Raw genomic sequence first — 22,804 nt, forward strand, 5'->3', positions numbered from 1 at the left:
TGTTTCACTCTCCAAATTTCGCTCCCTTTCTCTCTCTTTCTCTATTAATTTGTCTGTGAGTTTCATTTTATGTCTTTCACCACCAAACATCATTTTTCCGCGTTTCTCTTCTCAGGGTGGTTGATGACTTGATGTGGTGCCATCGACTCTAAATCAAGGACTTATATACTTGAAAGACGAAGAATTGGTCTCCACTGTCCTTGTAAGAAGTATTGACTTAAAACGTGATGCCTTGCACTCCTACAACTTACCCTTGAATAATTCATGCTGATATTTTCCGTCCTTAAATATTTGATGTCGTCAAATCTCATACCAGTATAATACACCCTAATTTATATGTTGGTTTGGGAGACTGTGTCCGTCCCTGGACTGTGCGAGTGCTCTACCTATCCGGGATGGTCGAATTTGGAATTGTTCATACTGATCTAAATTCTAACCTTAAAATCAAGAATAAGTATTTAATTTCATGGTTATCCTGTTTTGGGATTGACTTAGTATGTGACACACTCAACTTATGATGTCAACGCGCCAAGTTCCACCTTTCTCTCAACGAGTCAATGAAATTTGGAATAAAGTTGAATAAATCAGCATGACACTCCAAACACAATGGGGTATATGCTTACAGAATATGGAAACATAGACACTGTCAATTGTTATTTCCGGAACAATGAATTTTTCGTTCATATTGTATTGCAGTATATGGATGCGTAGACACTGTCTAATGTTCATATTTCCGGAGTTGATACGTAATAGAGGATATGAATATAAGATAGAGAGGCTAGGAGATGTGATTCATGTGAACTAACTCTTTTGTTTTTGTAATCACTGAAGCACACTTTTTTTTGTCAAATTAACTAAATAAATTCCTTGTAATCACTTGTCCAAAAATGATCCGACCTGAAAAGCGACCAAACCCAAATCAGCCAATTGTATGAGACACCTGATTCAACCCGGCGTGGACTAACCTGTTATCAGATCTAATGCAAGTAAAAGGATTGGGCAACCATTAAAATAACTTTATGAACATATTCATCCAAATGTATAGTATAATCTTATGTGCATTAACATCTTGATTAGTATATTCATACATAGAACGCCCACAAATGGTCTCCTCCCGTCTCCTTAATCTTTGGGCTAAAACCAAAGGTAAACAAATGATCAAGACGAAGTACTTTATAATTACCATAGGACAATCACAAACAAATGAATTAAAGTGATATATCATCTTAATAGCATCTAGAATGGTTGATATGCAGCTTAATTTGTTACATAGAGCTGGACGACGCCCATCATAGATGTTGGGTTTCTTGTATGGATTGGATCAGCTGGAAGTGAATGCGTCAATTATCTGGTCACTTGAATCAAGAGTATACTTTGTTATTCCCCACCGTAATCCTGAGGGATGAGGCTTCTTCCAGTCGGTGTCGGGTAAGATCAAATTTGTGACAGGGAGTAAAGTGATACACTGACCAGGGTAGTAGTCTCGCTTAACTTCCTGACCTATACCGAGCTTTGAATGGCGCAAGATACAACTAAGGTGGAAATCAAGGCCACAGGGCTTACAATTATACTTGTATGAGTTGTACATTCCGATCAAATCCCCACAAGCTGAGCAACTTTTGGCATCAACGCCACATAGCTTAAGCACCAAGGGATGGGGCGGGTGAAGCGGGTGGGCCAAGTACAAGGGCCATTGAGTGCAGCCAGGGTGGAGGTAGAACTTGGACTCTTTGAACCCGTACATTAGGCTATTCGTAGGCTCCATGTCCCCACATAGACCACATTTGGTAAACAATGGTCGACTAAGCTTGAGGTGGAGCTCATACTCAGGAAACAAGTAAGAGGTTATCTTTGTGGGGTTGTTGACACAGACCCGATGAAACTGGACATCACAGACATGACAACAGAGTCGTAGTCCATCGCCCGAGTCATTGCAATGGCCACACTTGAAGGACTCCTTCTTGTACACTGTAATCAAATCGTGAGCAGGATGGGCAAAGGAGTTGACAATAGTCTCTTGATCAACCCCATAGGCAGCCATCTCTTCTGATGGCATGTGGTGAACCAGCCAGGTGATGTCCATACTAGCACAAGCCAGGTGCAGGTCAAATTCACATTGGGCGCAATGATATCGCTTTCCCTCTCCCCTCCTCTCGCAAGTATTGCACTCGAATCTTTGGTAACCTGGTTGTATGTAAGTAAGAGGGTGGGAATGTGAGAAATGTTGTATGATCTCAGCGGCGGTTGAGTTTTGTGGATTGGTTTCTCGTTCCCTTTTCCTCTCTTTCTCGAGTGCTCTATCTTTGAGTTTCAACTCATACCTCTCCATTCCCCAAAAGTTTTTTTCTACTTTCTCTACCAAGGATTTGGTGCCCATTCTTGATTGTTGATTGTTTGTTAACTCAGTAATGCATGTATTACACATTCACTCCCATTTTATATTGGGTTAATTAATGGGAATAATCCTAACTATAGTGGTACTGCTTATATTAATCCAAATTATCCAATATCCCGTAAAACTCCAAATTATTCCACCATTTAACTCCAGTTGCTATCATCTCTTTTTTTAACTATTGTCGCCTGTAAATTTCATTATCTTCTAGGTTACCTCTTCTTTCCTCCCTCACTTTTATGATTTTCTTCCCCTTCATCCTTTTCTAAACTGTTCTCCTCCTTTCTTCTTGTTTCTCAATTTTTAATTACTCCAGATTATAAATTACAATTATAACAACCCCTCTTTAATCCAACATTCCACCACCATCTTTTCCACTACCATCTTCTCATGCCTCTTTACTGCCACCACCATTCTACATTACAAGTACCATCATCAGCTCATCACCGCTTCACCACTGCTGCTAGAGATATCATCACCACCCCCATCACCGATCTAACACCACCTACTTTACACCTAGCACCATCTCCTTCAATAACATCCTTCAACGATTATGTGAATCAAAATCAATTTCGAACCAATTAAACCCAGAAAAATCAAGCCCTCAAACCCTAAAATTTTCTCTGAAATCTCCAATTCTTTTTAAAAGATTATGTGAATCTAAGTAAAAATTGGATCATCATCAACAAAGATAGAGATCATTACAAGTTCGATCAAACAAAACCATAGCCAGATTCAACAACAAAAAGAAAATTGATTTAGGACTTGGTTATTCGTGCCTCCCAGAGTCCCACTTCCTTACTTTTCTTGGCCCAATTGATTCACACGGTAATATTTAGGCCTACTTGGACAATATACAACAAACAAAATACAATCTGATTTTGGGGTTTTATTTTCAAACACATATGTTTATGTTTTTAATTAAAGAGTGTGAGATAAGCAGAAGAAAAAGGAGAGTAACTATCACTTTCGTCATCTATTTGTAGCTCTAGTTATCATCACAAAATTCTTTTTGTTCTTCATTTTATATTTGTAATTGGTTGTTAATGGTATGAATCTTCTGTATCTCTATGATAACAAAGAGTGCTTTGTGTTTGGTCATATATTTACAAAGAACAAAAAAAAAAAAAAGACTGGTTGAACAAGTAGCAAGTCACCTAGACTATTTTGAGAATATACTATCAAAAGTTGAGTTTATTCCAAAATAAATCGTAGTTGGGATTATTTTAAGAAGAGGGGTAATAGTTGGGATTATTTCCATCAATTAACCCTTTTATATTTGCATTAACAACGTTGACTTGACTTGAGTCAACTATTGCTCCAAAAAAAAATTGACTTGACTTGTATAGCTTGGCCATCACAAATGAAAATTGAAAATTTGTGAATGTGGCCAAATCGGATACCGTTACTATCATCTATCGTGATTAAGTTACTTCCACGTAGTTCAAGTGAAATTCTTTAGCCGAGACTTGTCAATGTGAAAAGTCTAAAGAATTGGATGCAATTGAATATTGCATTGATGATTTCGGCTATGTTTGGTAAAACTGACTCAAAAGCTACCTGAAAATGTACCTGAAACCTGATAAGGAGACTGAAATTAAAAAGGTACCTAAAAAGCTAGCTGAAAATTGGAAACAAATAAGGTAACTGATTAATTGTAAAGTGTTTGGTAAAACTAACTGAAAAAATAACTGATTTTTTTGTAAAATGACATAAAAGGACATTAATAATTATAATAAATTAATTTAAATAAAGGGTAAATATGTAAAGTAGAACATTTCAGCTACCTGAAACTTTAAAAAACTACCTGGAGCAGCTTTTCATTTCAGGTACCTAAAATGACTTTACCAAACAGCACTAGGTAAAACAACTACCTGAAATATTAGTCAAATCAGGTTGCTTGGTCAAATCAGGTACCTGAAATGACTTGCCAAACATAGCCTTCATATGTTATGATAGACGACGAGTATGTATACCGCGAAAATGGAAATTTGCCCCCTTAACTTTATTCAATGGTGAAATTAGGCCCCTTAACTTTCAATTGTAGCAATCAAGCCCCATAACTTTAACAAAAAGTGAAATTCAACCCCCATTATTTGTTTTTTTATGAAATTCCACCAAAATTCATTTTTATAATCCAATTAATTAAATATAAAATTTAACTAGTTTTAAACCCGTGCAAAAAAAATGCACGGGTCGAAAATGCACGGCTTAAACCCGTGCAACAAAAAAATGCAGGGGTCGAAAACGCACGACTTAAACATCATTTTATCATAAGATGATAATTTTGCCAAAAACTTCACACAACAACAATAAATTTTAACCCTCTATTTCAACCTTCCTTCTCATAATCTCACCCAATCACATAAACAAACACCATAAACATAATCAATAAAAATAATAATATAACCAATAAAAAACAACTATTCTCATTATGACTCTCATCTAAGGAAAAATTACAAATAACCACCATGTATTTGCGTTTTTTTTTACAAATTAACACCCCGTATTTGTATTTTTACAAATAACACCCAACTTTTGCCGTATATTCCCCAATCACCACTTTATTATTACCCCGGGCATCGTTTTTCTTAGTTTCCAATTTATTAAGTGACAATTTACGCAAAATTCCCAAATTACCCTCATTTCCTTACTCCAACACACTAATTACCCAAATAAATTTGATTTTCCCCAATTCATTAACCCTAAATCCCCAAATTCATATCATAAATTTCCTCAGTTCAATAAACCCTAAAACCCCCAAATTCATTTCATAAATTTCCCAAATCATTAGCCTCTCACTTTTCAATCATAAACTTGGCAGCAAAACGATGTCAATGTCATTAGCCTCTCACTCTTCAATCATAAACTTGGCAGCAAAACGATGTCGATGTTACCCATTAGTCCATATAGAATAATGTCAAAACGAGTGCCATAATTAAATCTGATTGAAAAGTTGGCAAATGGTGAGCTAATATTGGTAATGGCATCTTGAATGTTAGTGTCTCATAGATGAAATTCAATTGAGGAACATATAATTGTACATTATCTGTACCTATGTTTCCAGAATTATGCATAGAGTAGTCTGCCTCACTATATCTTCAAGTGCATTGTTATTCCACATATCCTTGGTATTTCAAGCATGCGCACCGTCTCCCTTTAAATACACAATATTTCTATTGAAATTGTAGCAGTTGCAACAACTGGATTATTTACTTCAGAAAATCTTGTGGGCACATTAATCAGCATTGAAGAAATTATATTGAGAAGTGAGAAGCTAATGATTTGGAGAAATTTATGATATGAATTTGAGGATTTTGGTTTATTGAATTGGGGAAAATGAAATTTATTGGGTTAATGACTGCTGTAGATAGTAAATGAGGGAAAATATGGGTAATTTAGAAATTTTGCGTAAATCGTCACTTAATAAGTCGAAAACTAAGAAAAATGATGCTCGGGGTAAAAATACGGTGGTGATTGGGGAATATACGGCAAAGATTGGGTGTTATTTGTAAAAATACAAATACGGGGTGATAATTTGTAAAAAACGCAAATACATGGTGGTTATTTGTAATTTTTCCTTAGATTAATAATTTAAAACATATATTTCAAAACATTATACATTTCAAAACATTATACACGCACATTTAAGTGTTAATGTCATGTGTGGTGAAATTTTAGTACTAATATATACTTCCTTCATTTTTCATATGATGTACTCATTTTATTAAAATGCTCCATTCATATATTCAACAAATGGGTATATCGTATAAAAACGGAGGAAGTATTAGACAGAGGATTATATATAATCAAAATATATCGTCATAATATGAATCGGGTTACATAACTTACATTATCGAATTTTCATGAATGCTCAATACATGGGCCATTGCCCATTGGGCCGAGTAAACATTGGTTTCATAATTTGAAAATGCAAGCACCTGACCCATAACATAACACAATTAACAACATTATCCATTTTCCCATATAAATAATCCATCAACAAACCCTACCCCACCATTTTATAAAAACTCTCGTCTGACCTCCCTCCCTCCCTTCTTATTTCAGTTTTCTATTTGACAACACTACCGTCGACACCGCGTCTCCTCTTATTTCATTCATAATAAACTCAAATCATCCTCTTCTCTCATTTATAATCTCGTCTAACCTCACTCCCTCTTATCAGCATTTAACTCTCCTAAATCTCCAATTTTCATCACCATCCCAAGCGAGATTTGTGCCTCTCACGATCCTAGCTTCGTTTCTTAGTTAGATCCTCATCAAAGATGGCACCATTGATTGATAGCTTTTAGAGGTCTGATTTCTTTCATTTTTTTTACTTGCATGCAGTATAATTATCACAATTCGTGTTTAATTATTTTAAACTTGTTAGATTATTTTTACACTTCTTAAATTACTTTTCTCGTTTTTATTCGTTTACTTCGATTATTTTTAATTCTCTATAAATTTTTAAGTAAATATATCATTTACCTGATTATTATTTATTTTTAAAAAGTTGATTTTTTTTATAAAATTATTAGTGAATTATTAGTTAATATCATAGATCTCTTAATTTTAAATTTTACATTTTTTTTATTATGTTTATAATAGTAATTTCAGATATCTGATGATTTTTTAAATTTCTATAAAACTATTTCCTGATTTAAAATTTGGTGATTTTTTTTATATATGTATCGTAGATATTGTGAAAATTGTTGCTTATTTTTATAAACTATGAATAAGAAAATTCATAAATCTGATGAGTTTTGTTGTTTTTTATTAAAATGTTGTAAATGTACAAATTTTATTATAAATATTTGTATAAAACTAAATATTTGTATACTAATTAAAATATATATTTTTGTGTTCTGTATTTTGGAATGGATACCTTATAGGGAGAAGGTGAGGAAGAAGCTTGAAGTTAAATTCTGGAATACACATGAGTTTGATGAGGAATTTGTAATTTGATGTTTTGAAATGATTATTTGTAGCATTTTGTAATTTTTGGATGTGCATAATGTATTAGAAATTTGTAATTTTTGGATGTTCATATTGTATTATAATGTATGGTTTTATGTAAAATCGCTAATTAAATAAGAGCAAGAGTTGAGATGTTAAATATCATATATTACAATATACTCCCTCCTATTCTATATATTCTTCCCTATTTCCTAAAACGGATTATTCAGGTTTTCTTCCCCTTTCTTATTTTGGAAACTTTTACTCTTATTTTATTTATTTCTCTCTCCTATCACCAAACCCCACCCAACTCTTTTACTCATATTTTATTACTTTTCTTAATATTTTGACCCCACCATTTCTTATTTAACTCATAATTATTCATCCCTCTCTCCAATTACCAAACCCCACCCAACTTTTTACTCTTATTTTATTATTCTCCTTAATTTCCGTGCCCACAAACAAGGGGAAGAATACATAGAATTGGAGGGAGTATCATATAATATCACCATATCATATAATATAACACACCGTAAAATATAACTTTCAATTAAAAGTATTGAGTATATTAAAAAGTAAGAAAAAGTATAATTAATTGTGTTGAAGAAAGTGGGTGAGTAATTTCAGGGAATTTTTTTTACAGTGGACCCCAACTAAAAAATTGAGAACCAATCACAATCCTTTAAAAAACCTAGCTTTTATACTAGGTAGATTTTATAACTTTATAAATTTTATACAATCTATAAATTTTATACAATCCAATTTTTTTATAATTTTACAATTTTAGACAATTTATTCTTAATGTAAGAACATTTTTTTTTTAGATAAGGTAATAAAACTAGATTGATCCTCTAAGGTAGGACCAACCTATCTCATCATTTCGAATGATAGAGGTAAGTTGAAGCCACCGGCTTTCAAACCAGCTCGAAAGAGTTGGACATGAATGTCCAATAGAAGCCATAAAGTCAGCAACTTTGTTGGCTTCACGAAAGCAATGCTTAATTATCACTTCATCAAAGAACTGAAGATCTAATTTTACAACCTTGACAATACAAGAAATTTCCCAAGGAATTTGCCAATTACTACGGATTGAGTTGATAACACATAAATTATCACCTTCTACAATTAACTTCGAGATTCCTAAGTATTTAGCTACTAAAATGCCTTCTTTTAAAGCGAGAGCTTCAGCGACAAGAATACTATTAGATCCGCACTTTTTTGCTCCTAGCAAAACGACTTTACCATTATGGTCTCTTATAGCATATCCTAAAGCAGCTTTATTACCATCTATTTTTAATCCGTCAAAATTTAGCTTTAGAAACCCATTTTTAGATTTCTCCCACCAAATATTTTCTTTACTAATAGTATTTTTAACCGACACGTCTTTATCAGGATTGTTAAGATCCTTATGTCTAGTTTCATTCCAAATCTTGATGCAATTATTACATAAAAGGATAAGTTTGCTGATATTAAAATGAACATCATTGAAAATAATGTCATTTCTATGGAACCATGCATTCCACCAAATAAATACAATCTTAATGAAATTGGCTTTTGGAATTAAGATCTTAAGATGATTAAGTTTCTCTATAAAGTTCTGACTTGCAATATTATAGTATATTGCCAAAACATTGTTAAAACTAATGATATTCATGTCTTGGATGACTGATGCAATCAAGGAACATTTGAAAAAGAAATGATCTTTATCTTCAATTGGATGATTGCACAAAACACATTGAGGTGGGATAATTATATGATTTCTAGAAGCCTACTTTTTGTAGGGAGACCATCTATACAAGTTTTCCAAAGAAAAAATTTCAATTTTGGAGGAACATTTAGTTTCAAAATCCAGTAAAATTCACATTTATCGATATTTCTATCGAACAAGCCTTGTGCTAACCATGTCGCTGTTTTGGTCGAGAAATTTCCATCTACAGACAACCCTCAAAGAAGGGTATCTGGAATATCATTGTGCGACAATGGAATATTAACTATCTGGTTAACAATATTGTTATTTACTTTATCTGATAACTTACTGACATCCCATTGTTTATCAGGGGTTATGAAATCTCTAACCAAAAGATTTAAATCAAGGTTACTATGACCATTTCTATTTCTAGTAAGAGGATAAGAAAAAACCCAATTGTCAGTCCAAAAACTGATATTACTACCATTACCTACCTGCCATCTCAACCCCTTTCTAAACATGTCCCGAATACTCATGAGTTTACGCCATTGCCAGGAGCAGACTGAATTAGGCTTATGTTCAAAAAGTGAACAATTTCTCAAATATTTCTTAGTTACCACTTTGACCCATATATTATCCTTTTCCATAAGAATTTTCCATAAAAGTTTCATTTGAAGGGCTTTATTAGCTACTTCAGAGGATTTTATTCCTAATCCGCCAAGAGACTTTGGTAAACAAACTTTATGCCAACCAATTAGATTAGGAGAACGCTGTGAAGGATTCTTATTCCATAAAAAGTCTCTATTAATTTTGTCTAATCTGTTATGGATACTTGAGGGAAGGAGGAAACTTTGCATTTGAAAGGTTCCTTTCGCGACAAGGTTAGCATTAACAAGAACCAGTCTACCTGCTTGCGATAAAGAATTCGCTTTCCATTTCGACAATTGAGCGCATGAGGAATTAATAATACTTTCAAACATATTTTTAGTCACTTTACCGTCAATTAAAGGACAACCTAAGTACTTACCCAAATGAGCTTCTTCGTTCATACCAAGAATACCTCTAAAAGGCCCACGAAAGTGAGCGGTCAATATTTCTAGTGCACGATCTCTGGACAATTTGTTAATTTCGACAAATCGTCTTTCCAAATGTAAGAATAGTTCATAAAATTGTATTATATTTTTATTTTGTTTAATATAGATGAATGTAAAATTATTCTTTAGATGAATAACTAACTTATATAAATTAAGAAGGTTAAAATTAGTAATTTTATGTATTATTAGTTGTATAATATAAATATAAAATGAATTTTTGTTGAAATTTAAGTGAAAAATAAAAATTGGGGTTAAATTTCACTTTTTGTTAAAGTTATGGGGCTTGATTGCTACAATTGAAAGCTAAGGGATCTAATCTCACCATTGAACAAAGTTAAGGGGGTAAATTGTCACTTTCGCGTATACGTACAAATTAAAGAATGACTACTTGCTACACAAGATTACAATTTTTATGGTAAAGAAGCTAATCTTAGAATATTAAGGAATAATGTTAAATTTAACAACGGGCCTGGGCCGCACCCAAACGGAGAGAAAGAGTCCACAACGTAGGCTCAATAGGGTTCCACTCTAAAACCAATTGGCAATAGAGGGAGTCGCCCCTTGCCTTATAAAGGGATAATTCTTCTCCTCTTTTATCAATGTGGGACAACTCTCACATATGAAATTTTGGGTTTCTTCACACTCCCCCCTCACATGTGAGGCCCAACTTTTCACACAGACTGGACAAATTAAACTGAGCAACTTTGCTCGTCCAGCTACAAACATGGCCCATTATTAACTCAAACCGGACAAATTCAACTGAGCAACTTTGCTCGTCCGGCTGCAAACTTTGGCCCATGTAACCCAGGTCTTTAGCCATGGGCTCTGATACTATGCTAGATTTAGGAAGGAGTAAGAGATAGTATATTAGAATATATCATATATCTTACCGTATAAGTTATAAGTTATATTATGTCAGTCTTGCAGAATAAGTTAGTACGATATATTTTAGATCTAGGTTAAGGTTTGAGCCAGTACTATAAATACGGGTCTTATATATTCGTATCATAACAACACAATTATTATCAGTAATACAAAGTACGTTTATGAAATACTCTCCCCTTATAAAATCTATCATGGTATCAGAGCCAGCGTGAGGCCTAAATTACACAAATTTTGCTGCCCTGCCGGTGGGTTGTTGATCGATATGTGTACCCAACGGCGGGAATTATGTTGTTAAATTTATTTTTAAAAAAAATTAGTGAAGTAGGCGGTATCGTGAGATACCCTGGTATTTACACAAGTTGTGTGCATGTTCCATATGCAAGTAAGCAAGTGCGCGTGGTTGCAATTCAGGGGGAATTGTTGTATGCAATTTTCTAACATCGCACCATGAAAGAAATACTGGTATTGGTCTGTCTTTCCCCGTGTCGTGAGACGAGGCGCATTGTTTATCTTTGTCTTGAAGACAAAACTATTTATTTATATGAATAGTAGGTTGTTACCCCGCGTATAGTCGTATGTACTGGCGAGTTACGCACGTATTGATTGGCGAGTCTGATTTCGCACTATTGTACTGGCGAGTTACGCACCTATTGTGGCCGGCGGGTTATAGACGCACTGATGAGAAAACGACAATGAAGACGAAGAAAAGTCGACATTTTTTTTTTCCTTATTAATTATTGTTGTATTTTCAAACTCATGGAAATTTGGGTCAAATTACCATAAGTTTGAGGGAGGGTATTAGGAAGGAGTAAGAGATATGGTATATTAGAATATATCATATATCTTACCGTATAAGTTATAAGTTATATTATGTCAGTCTTGCAGAATAAGTTAGTACGATATATTCTAGATCTAGGTTAAGGCTTGAGCCAATACTAAAAATACGGTTTTTATTATGTATTCGTATCACAACAACACAATTATTATCAGTAATACAAAGTACGTTTATGAAATACTCTCCCCTTATAAAATCTATCAAATAATAAAGATATTAAGGAAAATCTTTAACACGCTCCCGCAAGATGGATGAGCTAAAGGCGAGGCCAATTTTGGAGAGCAGAAAACGATGACGGGAATGTAACAGCGGCTTAGTAATAACATTAGCTAACCGATCATCACCAGAAATGTTTTGCACCCGAAGAGAACCCTGTTGAACACGCTGATGGACAAAATGAAAAGCTAAAGCCAAATGTTTTATTATTGAGTGGAAAACTGGGTTAGCAGGGTAATGAGTCGCACTCAAGTTGTCACAATAAATGATGGGTGGACCGGGTGGGAGCACACAGAGCTCCGTGAGAAGGGACTGCAGCCAAGTGAGTTCAGATGTGGTGTCGCAAAGGCACGAATCAGCTTCAGTGGAAGATTGAGCAAGAGCTCGCTGCTTTTTGGATGACCAAGAGAGAGCATTTCGCCCAAGATAGGTAATATAACTCGAGGTAGAAACATATGAGTCTTTGTCACCCGACCAAGAGAGAGAATTTCGCCCAAAGACTCCATGTGTGCCACCTCTACATTTTCCTCCAAAGGAGAAGATGGCCAGTGAAGACTCACGATGCGAAAAATTCATGAACTTGGTGGAAAAGATGGAACCCATCCTTCCATCCACGGAAGAGAAGCCTTAATACACCGACTTCCTAGCGGAAGTTATCTCAAACAAGGGAGTTTCAATGACCATGAGCTTGTTGCCTCGACGGAAGAGTGTAGCTCGGTCATATCAAGCAAAATGCCTATCAAGCTCGACGACCCCGGAAGATTCTCAATCATATGCACCATTGGGAACCAAAAAATTGACAATGCCTTGTGTGATTTAGGGACAAGTGTGAGTGTCATACCACTTGCCATTGTGAAGAGACTTGGAATCAAAAGCTTATCTCGCATTTCTATAACCATCAAGCTTGTCGATAGAACAATTAAGTCTCCAATTGGAGTCCTTAGGGACATGCTGGTTAAGGTGTGAACTCTATCTATTCCCACTGACTTTGTGGTGATCACTACGCCAATTCTGCGCTTTAAAACGACCGTATAACAACGGTTTACCACATATAATAACGGACATAAATCATTGTTGCGCAAATATTGACGGAAACATCAAGCGCGTAATTAGGAGAAACTGCTTACAGAGAAACCGTTATTAAACAAAGTTCAACAATGGTTCCGTCGATGACCGTGTTTTCTAAATTATCAACTATTAGAAACAAAATTGCTATAAAATATTTTCTTGAAAATGGTCTTGCAAAACCGTTATCAAAATTTTGTCAACGGTTTACATAATACGGTTATAAAATATAACTTGTAAACGGTCCTGTAAAACCCGTTATCATACGTTTTCAACAGTTTACATAAAACCGTTATAAAATATAAAATAAGAACGGTTTTCATGTGTTCGTTGTTGTATATTTGGACAACGGTTTTGGCAGAACTGTTGTCATGTGTGGAGAATATTTTTATCTCAACCGTTGTCATTTTGTCAAATCAGATGAGTTGAACCAATATATGCGAAAAAGGTGTAACTTTATTTAGAACTTTATGCATGCGTTATACTATTCAATTTGGACTATAAATATGACGTTGACGACTGTTGGTGTAATCTTATTTTGCAGAATCTTACTTTATGAACATATTCATCCAAATGTATAGTATAATCTTATGTGCATTGACATCTGGATTAGTATATTCTTGCATATAATGTCAAAACATTGTTAGGTGATTAATGATTACCCAAAACCAAGCTACCCAAGTTAGCTAGCTAATTTTACTGACATATTATCTTAACATGTTCCGGTCATTTGTTTACCTATTTCATTTATGAGTGTCTTGTTCATTTGTTTACCTTTTTATATTAAGAATAAATATATTTTTGAAGGGTAATTTGATCATCCACATAACCTTTTGTCCACTTATCACAAAATAACAACGCCCACAAATGATCCCCTCCCGTCTCCTTAATCTTTGTGCTAAAATTAAAGGTAAACAAATAACCAGAACGAAGTACTTTATAATTCCCATAGGACAATCACAAATCAGTTCAAGTGACATATCATCTTAATAGCATCTAGAATGTTGATATGCAGCTTAATTTCTTACAGAGTTGGACGTCCATCATAAATGGTCCTTGTGTGGATTGGATCAGTTGTAAGTGAATGCGTTAATTACCTGGTCACTTGAGTCTAGAGTATACTTTGTTATCCCCCACCGTAATCCTGAGGGATGAGGCTTCTTCCAATCGGTGTTGGGTAAGATCAAATTTGTGACAGGCAGTAAAGCGATACACGGACCAGGGTAGTAGTGTCGCTTAACTTCCTGACCTATACCGAGCTTTGAATGGCGCAAGATACAACTAAGGTGGAAATCAAGGCCACATGGCTTACAATTATACTTGTATGAGTTATATTTTCTATCAACTCCCCACAACCGGAGCAACTTTTGGTATCTAGGCCACATGGCTTAAGCACCAAGTGATGCGGCGGGTGAAGTGGGTGGGCCAAGTACAAGGGTTATTTAGTGCAGCCAGGGTGTAGGTACAACTTGCAATCTTTGCACTCGTACATTAGGGTATGTTCAGGGCCTGTGTCCCCACATAGATCACATTTGATAAAGCACGGTCGACTAACCCTCAGGTCGAGCTCATGCTTAGGAAACAAGTACGAGGTTATCGAGCCTTTAAAATGAAGAGAGAGAATCTAGAGAGAGAGAGCGCTCTGAATCTTAGGTAAATCAGCCGTCGTCTTTGCAATAATGACGAGAGCTTCGTCATCTAAACCAAATTCCGCCATTAAATCTACTCAAAATACAAAAAAAAATCTCTACTTCTTCGTCCTCTACACAACCTATTCCCAAAAAAACTGGACCTTCACCTTCGAAGGTCCTTAAGGAGAACAATGTGAATGAAGTGGTTGGGATTGCTCCTTTTGACCTTGAACACGTTGAAGTTGATGAGAATGCTGAGGAGTGGATTGTCCAGGGTAAGAAAAACCAAAGCTTGGCAAGTATTCCTGAAGAACCTAAGGATTTGTTGCAATTTAAAGCAGCTGATGTTGCAGATGAGCTGAACTATTGGAAACCTGCTGTCTATTGTTTTGTCCTTGGTGAAAATCCTCCACTGTAAGTTTTTGAATGTTTTATTCGCCGTATCTGGGCTAATTTCTCCATAAATAAGGTATCCTTTCTCCCCAATGGCATTTTTTTGGTCAGGTTTCAGAATGAACAGAGTAAAGATGCTATTCTCAAATAGGGACATTATATTTTTGATAACAAGCCTCTACTTGTTAAGAGTTGGCATAAAAAAGTGGAATTAACTAAGGATAATGTTAAGACTGTACCTATTTGGGTTAGGTTAATGGATTTACCCTTAAAATTTTGGGGAAGTGTTTACCAAAGATTGCAGAACTTGTGGGTAAATACATTCGTAGTGACGTTCCCACTATGGACAAGACTCGACTGGGTTTTGCTCGTGTTTTACTTGAAGTGCTTTTTGGTATAAAAATTGCTGAGTGGGTTAAATTTTTAGATGAAGAGGGTAAAGTTGTGAAAATTCAGGTTGAGTGTGAATGGAGACCCATTGTTTGTACTGTCTGTGGAGGAGTAGGACATGAGAGTGATAAGTGTAGGAAACCCAGGACTAAGGTTACTACACAACCTCCCCCTCCCACTCAGAAGTGGCTTCCTAAGAAAGTACAACCTGTATCTCACGTGTCTCAACCCATTAAGCCAGTTTCTCCTGCTACCATTGTGCCTGGTACTCCTGCTGTGACAACACCCGAGGAGATTCAGCACAAACTCCAGGTTACCTGGTCACAAAATGGCACTTATAATCAGGCTAATACCCCTGCCAGACCTCCTATTACTTTTAGCCGACAAGAGATTATCAGAGCAGGAAAGAATTCAACCACCCTTAGCCAATATACTTTTCAGGATGCTCTTAACAATGCTGCTTCTAAGCTGGGTATTGGCACTACCTTGCCTAGTGAGACACCTAGGGTTGGGGTTGGTACAAGTGGTAGTGTGTTACTCCCTCCTGGGAGTAATGCATAGCCTAGGTTTTTGGAATATTAGGGGACTAAATAACCCAGCTAAACAAAAACAAGTTAAATGGTTTCTTCATACTCATTAAGTGGGTTTATTTGGTCTCCTTGAGACAAAGTTAAGCCTTTGTCTCTAAATTCTATAAGACTTAATATGTGTGATGGATGGTCCTTGTCTACAAATACTTCTTGCCATCCTGGAGGTAGTCTGGGTTTTATGGAATCCTACTATTTTTCAAGTTCAATTTCTACACTATACTGCCCAGCTCATTCATATGGATATTGTTGAGATAAGTACTAAGTTCCAGTTTTGCTGTACCATGATCTATGCTTTCAATGACACTGGTGAGAGGAAGAGTCTATGACATACTCTGAATGGGCTCTCTAATAACATTCAGGGTCCTTGGATTCTTTGTGGAGATTTTAACTGTGTCTTTAAGTCCTTCTAAAAGATTCACTACTACAAATACAGGCAACCACAACGACCCTTTAACAACAATTATTCACGAAAATCACAATAGACGTTGTAGAATGTATGGCGCGAATTTTACAAAAATCAATTACAACGGGTATGGTTATAAAACCGTTGTTATTAGTTTTAACAACGGGTCACACATGCACAACCGTTGTTAATAATTTGGCGCAAAATTGGCGCAAAGTTAGTGAAAAGTAATCACAACGGTTATTTTTGAAACCCGTTGTTAAAACTTATTTAACAACGGGTGTTTTTTACAACCGTTGTTAAAACATATTTCACAACGGTTGTTGTTTAATAACCGTTGTCAATACCTTCCATACTATAAACCACACAAACAGAAGTCTGCTGCAGCCACAAAACACAACCCTTAATACACAAACACAAACACAAACACAACAGACAAACAAATACAAAACACACACTCTCTTTCTCTCTTTCTCACTTTCTCATCGTCGCTTTATCTTCTCGCCGTCACTGTTGATTTCATCGTCTATTACGTTCTGTATTTATCAGGTAAATCTCGCCACAATCCTTTAGTTTCATCGTCATTATTTTCTTTTTCTATTTATTTCTTTTGCATGTATGTGTTTTTATCGACCATTATGTTATTTGAATCTAGTTAGTTAGTAAAACAATGAAGAAGCAAGATGAAGAAGCAAGATAAACATAATTAATATATATATATATATTTATAAATACATAAAAAAAAAATACATATATAAAAATGCAATTCTTATATTTTCATAGAGGATCTTATTCTGCTCTATCGTATCCGTCCTCTCCTCCTTGGCTATTTGGAGGTTCCGTTCAGCAGTTGCTATATCGTCATATAGCCGCAATCGCTTTCGCTCCGTCAAGCCATCTTCTTTGGCGTGCTTCAGTGCAGATCGAGCATCCGCAAGGTAGCTCCTGAAACTTTCCTCAATATGGAGGAACCGGCGGATGAAGTTGTTGTTGTTCTCGATCATGGTAAGAGTCTTAAGGATGAAATCATTCATTTTGTTGGAGTTTTTGGAGTTTGTTTTGAAAGATTAAGTAGAGTTTGTTTTAGCAGTTAGGGTTTGGAGATGAATATATTGAGATAATGGAAATGTTAGTTGAGATAATGCAATGTATTTATACTAGGCAATGCGTGGGTTGAGTTTCTTTTTAATTAATATATATGTTAGGAAGTTGTGCCATAATCATCATCATATCTCTCAATAATTCTGCTTCAAATCTTATTACTAACCCTTCTCATTCCATATTATCCGTTCATATGTACAGTGATGTCAGTAATAATGCATGCATCGGAATTCTAACGGGCCGTAATTATGCATGCATCTAGTAATATTTAATTTAATTTTTTTTTATTTTTTAAGAACAAACAACAACGGTTATTTACAAACAACCCGTTGTCTTTAGTTATAACAACGGTTTTGTATATTAAAACCCGTTGTTATAACTTTCCCCCCAAAATTGAGTCACACTTTCCACAACGGGTTTTTATACTTAAAACCGTTGTTAATAGTTTTAACAACGGGTTGCTTAAGAAAACCAACCGTTGTTATAACCTTTTACAACGGACGCTTTAACAACGTCCGCTTTTTTATATAACAACGGTTTTTGACCGTTGTTATAGCCTGTATCTGTAGTAGTGATTGGGTGGACAAACAACTGATGAGGAAATGACTGACTTCCAATCTTGTATTGATCACTGTCAGTTTTTTGATAGTCTTGCTGCTGGCTCTTTTTACACCTGGAACAATAAGCAGGATCCTCCGACTAGAGTTTATTCTAGGTTAGATAGAGTTCTAGTCAATAGTGATTGGATTCAAGCAAGGGGCAACTCCTATGCTCACTTTTATAATGAGGGCATTTTTGATCATACTCCCTGTGTGGTTCAAGATGCTAGTCACATGAAAGGAAGGAGGAGTTTTAAATATTATAATATGTGGAGTCAAGTTCCCGAGTTTCTTCCTTGTATACAACATCACTGGAACACCTATTCGTCAGGAACAAAGATGTTTAGAGTTGTTATGAAACTTAAGTCTCTCAAGAAACCACTCAAGGACCTAAACAAGCACCTGTTTCTTGATATTGAGAATAGTGTTGCTCATGCCTGTAAAGCCTTAGATGTTATCCAGACTCGATTAAGGCTTGATCCTACTAATGCTGATTTGATCAGTCAGGAAAAAGAAGCTGCCAATGTCTTTAGAGACCTGCATTCTGCTTGTTATAGTTTCTTTGTCCAAAAAACTAAGGCTACCAAGTATTTTCATAGTATTTTGAAAGGAAGAAGTGCAAAAAATAAGATTTTTTGTATTGAATACTAGTATGGTACTGCTCACACTGATGGTCATCAAATTCAAAGTGCCTTTTTAAGTTACTATGAGGGCCTCCTTGGAACAGCTGCTGCAACTACTCCTGTGAGCCTTTCTGTTGTTCAGCTGGGACCTGTGTATACTGCTCATCATTGTGATCTCTTGCTTTCTCCTGTAGTGTATGATAGGGTAGGATATATAATTTGTGATAGTATTGTGTGGTTTTTATAGGATGAGACGGTTTCATGAGACGGACTCGGGTCAGATTCGAGTAGTTCATGAAGATTGCTAAAAGGTAGGTTAATCCTACTCAGTTTCAATAATGTGTGTGTATATTTATATGTCTTTTGCATCCTTTTCATAATATGAGTCGGATTTGTATCATGTGGTAATGTTTGAGGATCATGTGAGTCTCTTATGTTGTTGGATTTGTATTATATCATGTAGTTTGATTGAGATGCATGATGTATAAGAAAAAAGGCAAATTGGTAAGAGGTTGCATATTCATTATGAAATGGGCATATTGGCATATTGTGATGTATTTAGTGATATATGTTATGGTTGGTAATTGTTGGTGATGATTCTTATTGTTGAGGAGACGTAAGACGGTTGGGAGATCGTCTTACGCTTGAGTCGCCTCTTGGAGCTTCCCATTCCAAGAGGAATGTGCACATTAATGGCTTGAGTTCAGAGGGACTCGTGTGGGTGAGACACGACGTCTGGCAGCGGAACCGGTTGGCTTCCGGACCTGGTATGTCTGGGCATCTCCGGTACCTTTGTGTGAGGTGTGGTGTCGTAGGCGTGTCCCGGTACCGGCGTGGTGATTGTATAATTGTGTTGTATTCGTATTATTGGCATGTTGTACTTTAGCTATCATGTTGTGTCTTATAATTATTTATTGAAACTGACGTGTTGTGTGTCTGTTTAATTTGCACCTATTTACGGGGTGCCCTGTGTCGATCCATATGATATTTTTGATCATATGGTGATAAGTGCATATTTTGTATACTTTCACCCCCTATATTAGCTCCATTTTATTTGATATTTAGCACTTATCATAGTGTCTTAAGCTAATATTTGTTGTTTTAGTGTATTTGCTTGTCTTAACATGTTTTTGTAGGAATCTAAGCATTTAGAGGCTTTTTCCTATCATTTTATAAACTAAGTTCATTAAGCTAATCAAGACCAAGTGTGGACTAAGCATGGAGCATTGGATTGGGTTTTGCATGGAGAAATTGATGGATTATTATGTATAATGCAAATATTGACAACAACCAAAGTCAAGGCCCAATGATCAAATCCAAGTCAAGGTGGAAAGAATAAGATTCCAACATGCTTAGGATGCTTTTTGGGAGCTCTAAAGATCATAGGTGAGGCATTTACCCGGGTGATTAAGGAGCATTAAAGTATAAACTTTGGATTCCTCACGCAATTAAGAGAGGAATTAAGAGAAAATACCCGGAAACACACGACCCCGATCGGGGCCACCCAACCCCGATCGGGGCCGCATGCATCTTGCTCGTTTACGTTTCTTTATCCTCTCCTATAAATAGGAGAGGTGTTCCAAGGTCTTTGCATCCAGTTTTACGTCCAAGTTTTAGTTTACAATAGCCTTAAGCATTATAATTCTCTCAATAGTTTTCATATTAGTTTACAAATTAGTTAATCTTGTAGTTCTTCAAACATTTGGTTCTAAGTTATTTCAAGTTTTTGGTTATACATTGTTCTTCCATACAAGTTCTCTACTTTTAAGGTATTTTTACTTATAGTTTATATCTCTACATTTCTATTTCAGTTTATACATAGTTTATAATTAAATAATTTGTTTAGATTACTTTAGTTTAATTCTTCCACATGTTAAATCAATTAGTTTATATAAATCATACAATTATGTTCACCATTTCCCTCAATTTAGTTTGCAATTTACACTTTAGTATGAGTAGCTAAATTTCCTAGTCTAAGGGCTAGAGGAGCCATGCATAAATTTAATATATAAACATGATAAAATAAGTTAATAATAATATTGTTCATATTGCTTCTATCACATGCTTGCATCGTCACGTTTAATCGTTGTTTAAGGCCTTATTCAAATGATTAAGTTTGTTCATTCGTTCTATAAGTCGAGAGACACGGAATTGAATTAGACAAATCATGTATAGTAGGACGACCTAGTCATGGACGAGAGTTTCTCTAGGACCCGGTCTATGGTTGATGCTAATGCCGCAAGGTGGGTATCCTTAAACCTAAGCAATTGACAATGTTATTAGTACCGAATTTATCATATTCATATGTTTACTTTTGCATGTGTGACCCGAACCCCTTAGACTCTCTTTTATTATATAATTTACACCATTATTGCTATTAATCATCAAACAACCAAACCAATACCAAATCGTAATCGACCTTGATAAAAATCTACTCATAGCAATTCACGAAGTAATTCTTGTTTCCTTGTGTTCGATCCCTATTGCTACATTAACTTGTTGTCTAGGGTAATTATCTTTTCATAGGTACGCGATAAGCCTATCAAACTTTGGTGCCGTTGCCAGGGAAACGGTTTTATTGCTTTTTGAATTGTCGATTTTTATCTTGTTTTCCTTTGTCTTGGGGAACACTTGTTCCTTGAGACCGTTACTTATCACTTCTCTAGAAATTGTTGTCTTATGGCCAGGTCCTCTCGTAGTGGAGAATTGCTTTCACCGGATTCCGAGCCCGAGAAAACATTTAGGAGGAGACGACGTTTTTGGAAGGAAGTGAAAGAAGCCACTTCTCCCGTACAAGTTAAAAGTGCTAGAAAGTCTTACTTGGACGATCTAGAAGCCCTTGAAGAGGAGGACGTTTCTTGTTCATCATCTCCACCACCATCACCATCTACTACCAAAAAGATGGTGAGACTTTCCGATCACTCAAAGCCTACCGCGGCTATGCTTCCGGCCGGATTCACAACCACTCAAATCACCGCGCCGGACTTCGAGATCAAACCGGCTTTTATTAGCCTTGTGGAGAGAAATCAATTTGGAGGAAGTCCTTTGGAGGATCCCAATTTGCATGTGCAAAACTTTTGTGACTATTGCTCCATGATCCGTCAAACGGGCGTCACCCAAGCCCAAATAAGGGAAATACTTTTCCCTTTCTCTTTGAAGGACAAGGCCAAGCTTTGGATCAATAGCCTTGACCGCACCACCTTGGGAATCACTAATTGGGAGACATTGGCTCTTGCTTTTTACCAAAAGTTTTTTCCACCGGAGAAAACTCAAACCTTGAGGAGCCAAATCACCGGATTCCGCCAACAAGCTCTTGAGAGCTTATATGAAGCTTGGGAGAGGTACAAATAGCTTCAAAGGCAATGCCCACATCATGGGCTAGATGAATGGTTTCTAGCAATAACATTCTACAATGGATGTTGTGTCGAGTCCCGAAGGATTCTTGATTCCGCCAACAATGGGCGGTTTGATCAAATTGACACCGATCTTGCTCATTCCACGATCGAATCTATGGCGATTCTTGATGCCCAATATGTCAATTCCCGAGTTGTGCCACCCAAAGGTAAAGAAGAATCCTCTAACAACTCCGTTTTGCTAGCTCAAATTGCTTTGCTCCAACAACAATTGGCGGAGAGAGATGCTAAAGATTCCACTCAACAACTCAATGTTGTGTCTTCAACAAGCCAAATCATTGTTTGTGATGGTTGTGGAGGTGCGGGACATTATGCCGCTCATTGCCGAGCTCCTATGGAAGAGGTAAATGCTTTTCAAGCTTTTAGACAAAGTTCATATCCACCGGGTACATTTTCCAACACTTATAACCCGAATTCAAAATTCCATCCGAACTTGTCTTACAATAGCAACAATGTGCTTAACCCTCAACCCCCACCACAACAAAATACCTATGTTCCTCAACAACAAATGTATGTCCCTCCACCGGG

General features: G+C 36.0%; 2 protein-coding genes and 1 non-coding gene across 3 annotated transcripts; 1 reads left to right on the forward strand and 2 right to left on the reverse strand.

Annotated features, from left to right (window-relative positions):
* Positions 1–1,055: 1,055 nt before the first annotated feature.
* On the reverse strand, positions 1,056–2,657 carry LOC141611609 (uncharacterized). The gene has a single exon (XM_074430186.1). The coding sequence runs from the start codon at positions 2,423–2,425 to the stop codon at positions 1,322–1,324; it is 1,104 nt and encodes a 367-aa protein (XP_074286287.1). The 5' UTR covers positions 2,426–2,657; the 3' UTR covers positions 1,056–1,321.
* Positions 2,658–18,243: 15,586 nt separating this feature from the next.
* On the forward strand, positions 18,244–19,110 carry LOC141613361 (uncharacterized). The gene is made up of 2 exons (XM_074432094.1): positions 18,244–18,827; positions 18,942–19,110. The coding sequence occupies exons 1-2, from the start codon at positions 18,244–18,246 to the stop codon at positions 19,108–19,110; spliced, it is 753 nt and encodes a 250-aa protein (XP_074288195.1).
* A 3,025-nt stretch (positions 19,111–22,135) lies between these two features.
* LOC141615562 (small nucleolar RNA R71) lies at positions 22,136–22,243 on the reverse strand. Its single transcript, XR_012529978.1, has one exon. It is a non-coding gene; the product is annotated as a small nucleolar RNA R71 (small nucleolar RNA).
* Positions 22,244–22,804: the final 561 nt, after the last annotated feature.

Source organism: Silene latifolia, chromosome 11 (assembly GCF_048544455.1).
Source record: "Silene latifolia isolate original U9 population chromosome 11, ASM4854445v1, whole genome shotgun sequence".
Classification (NCBI taxonomy): Eukaryota; Viridiplantae; Streptophyta; class Magnoliopsida; order Caryophyllales; family Caryophyllaceae; genus Silene; species Silene latifolia.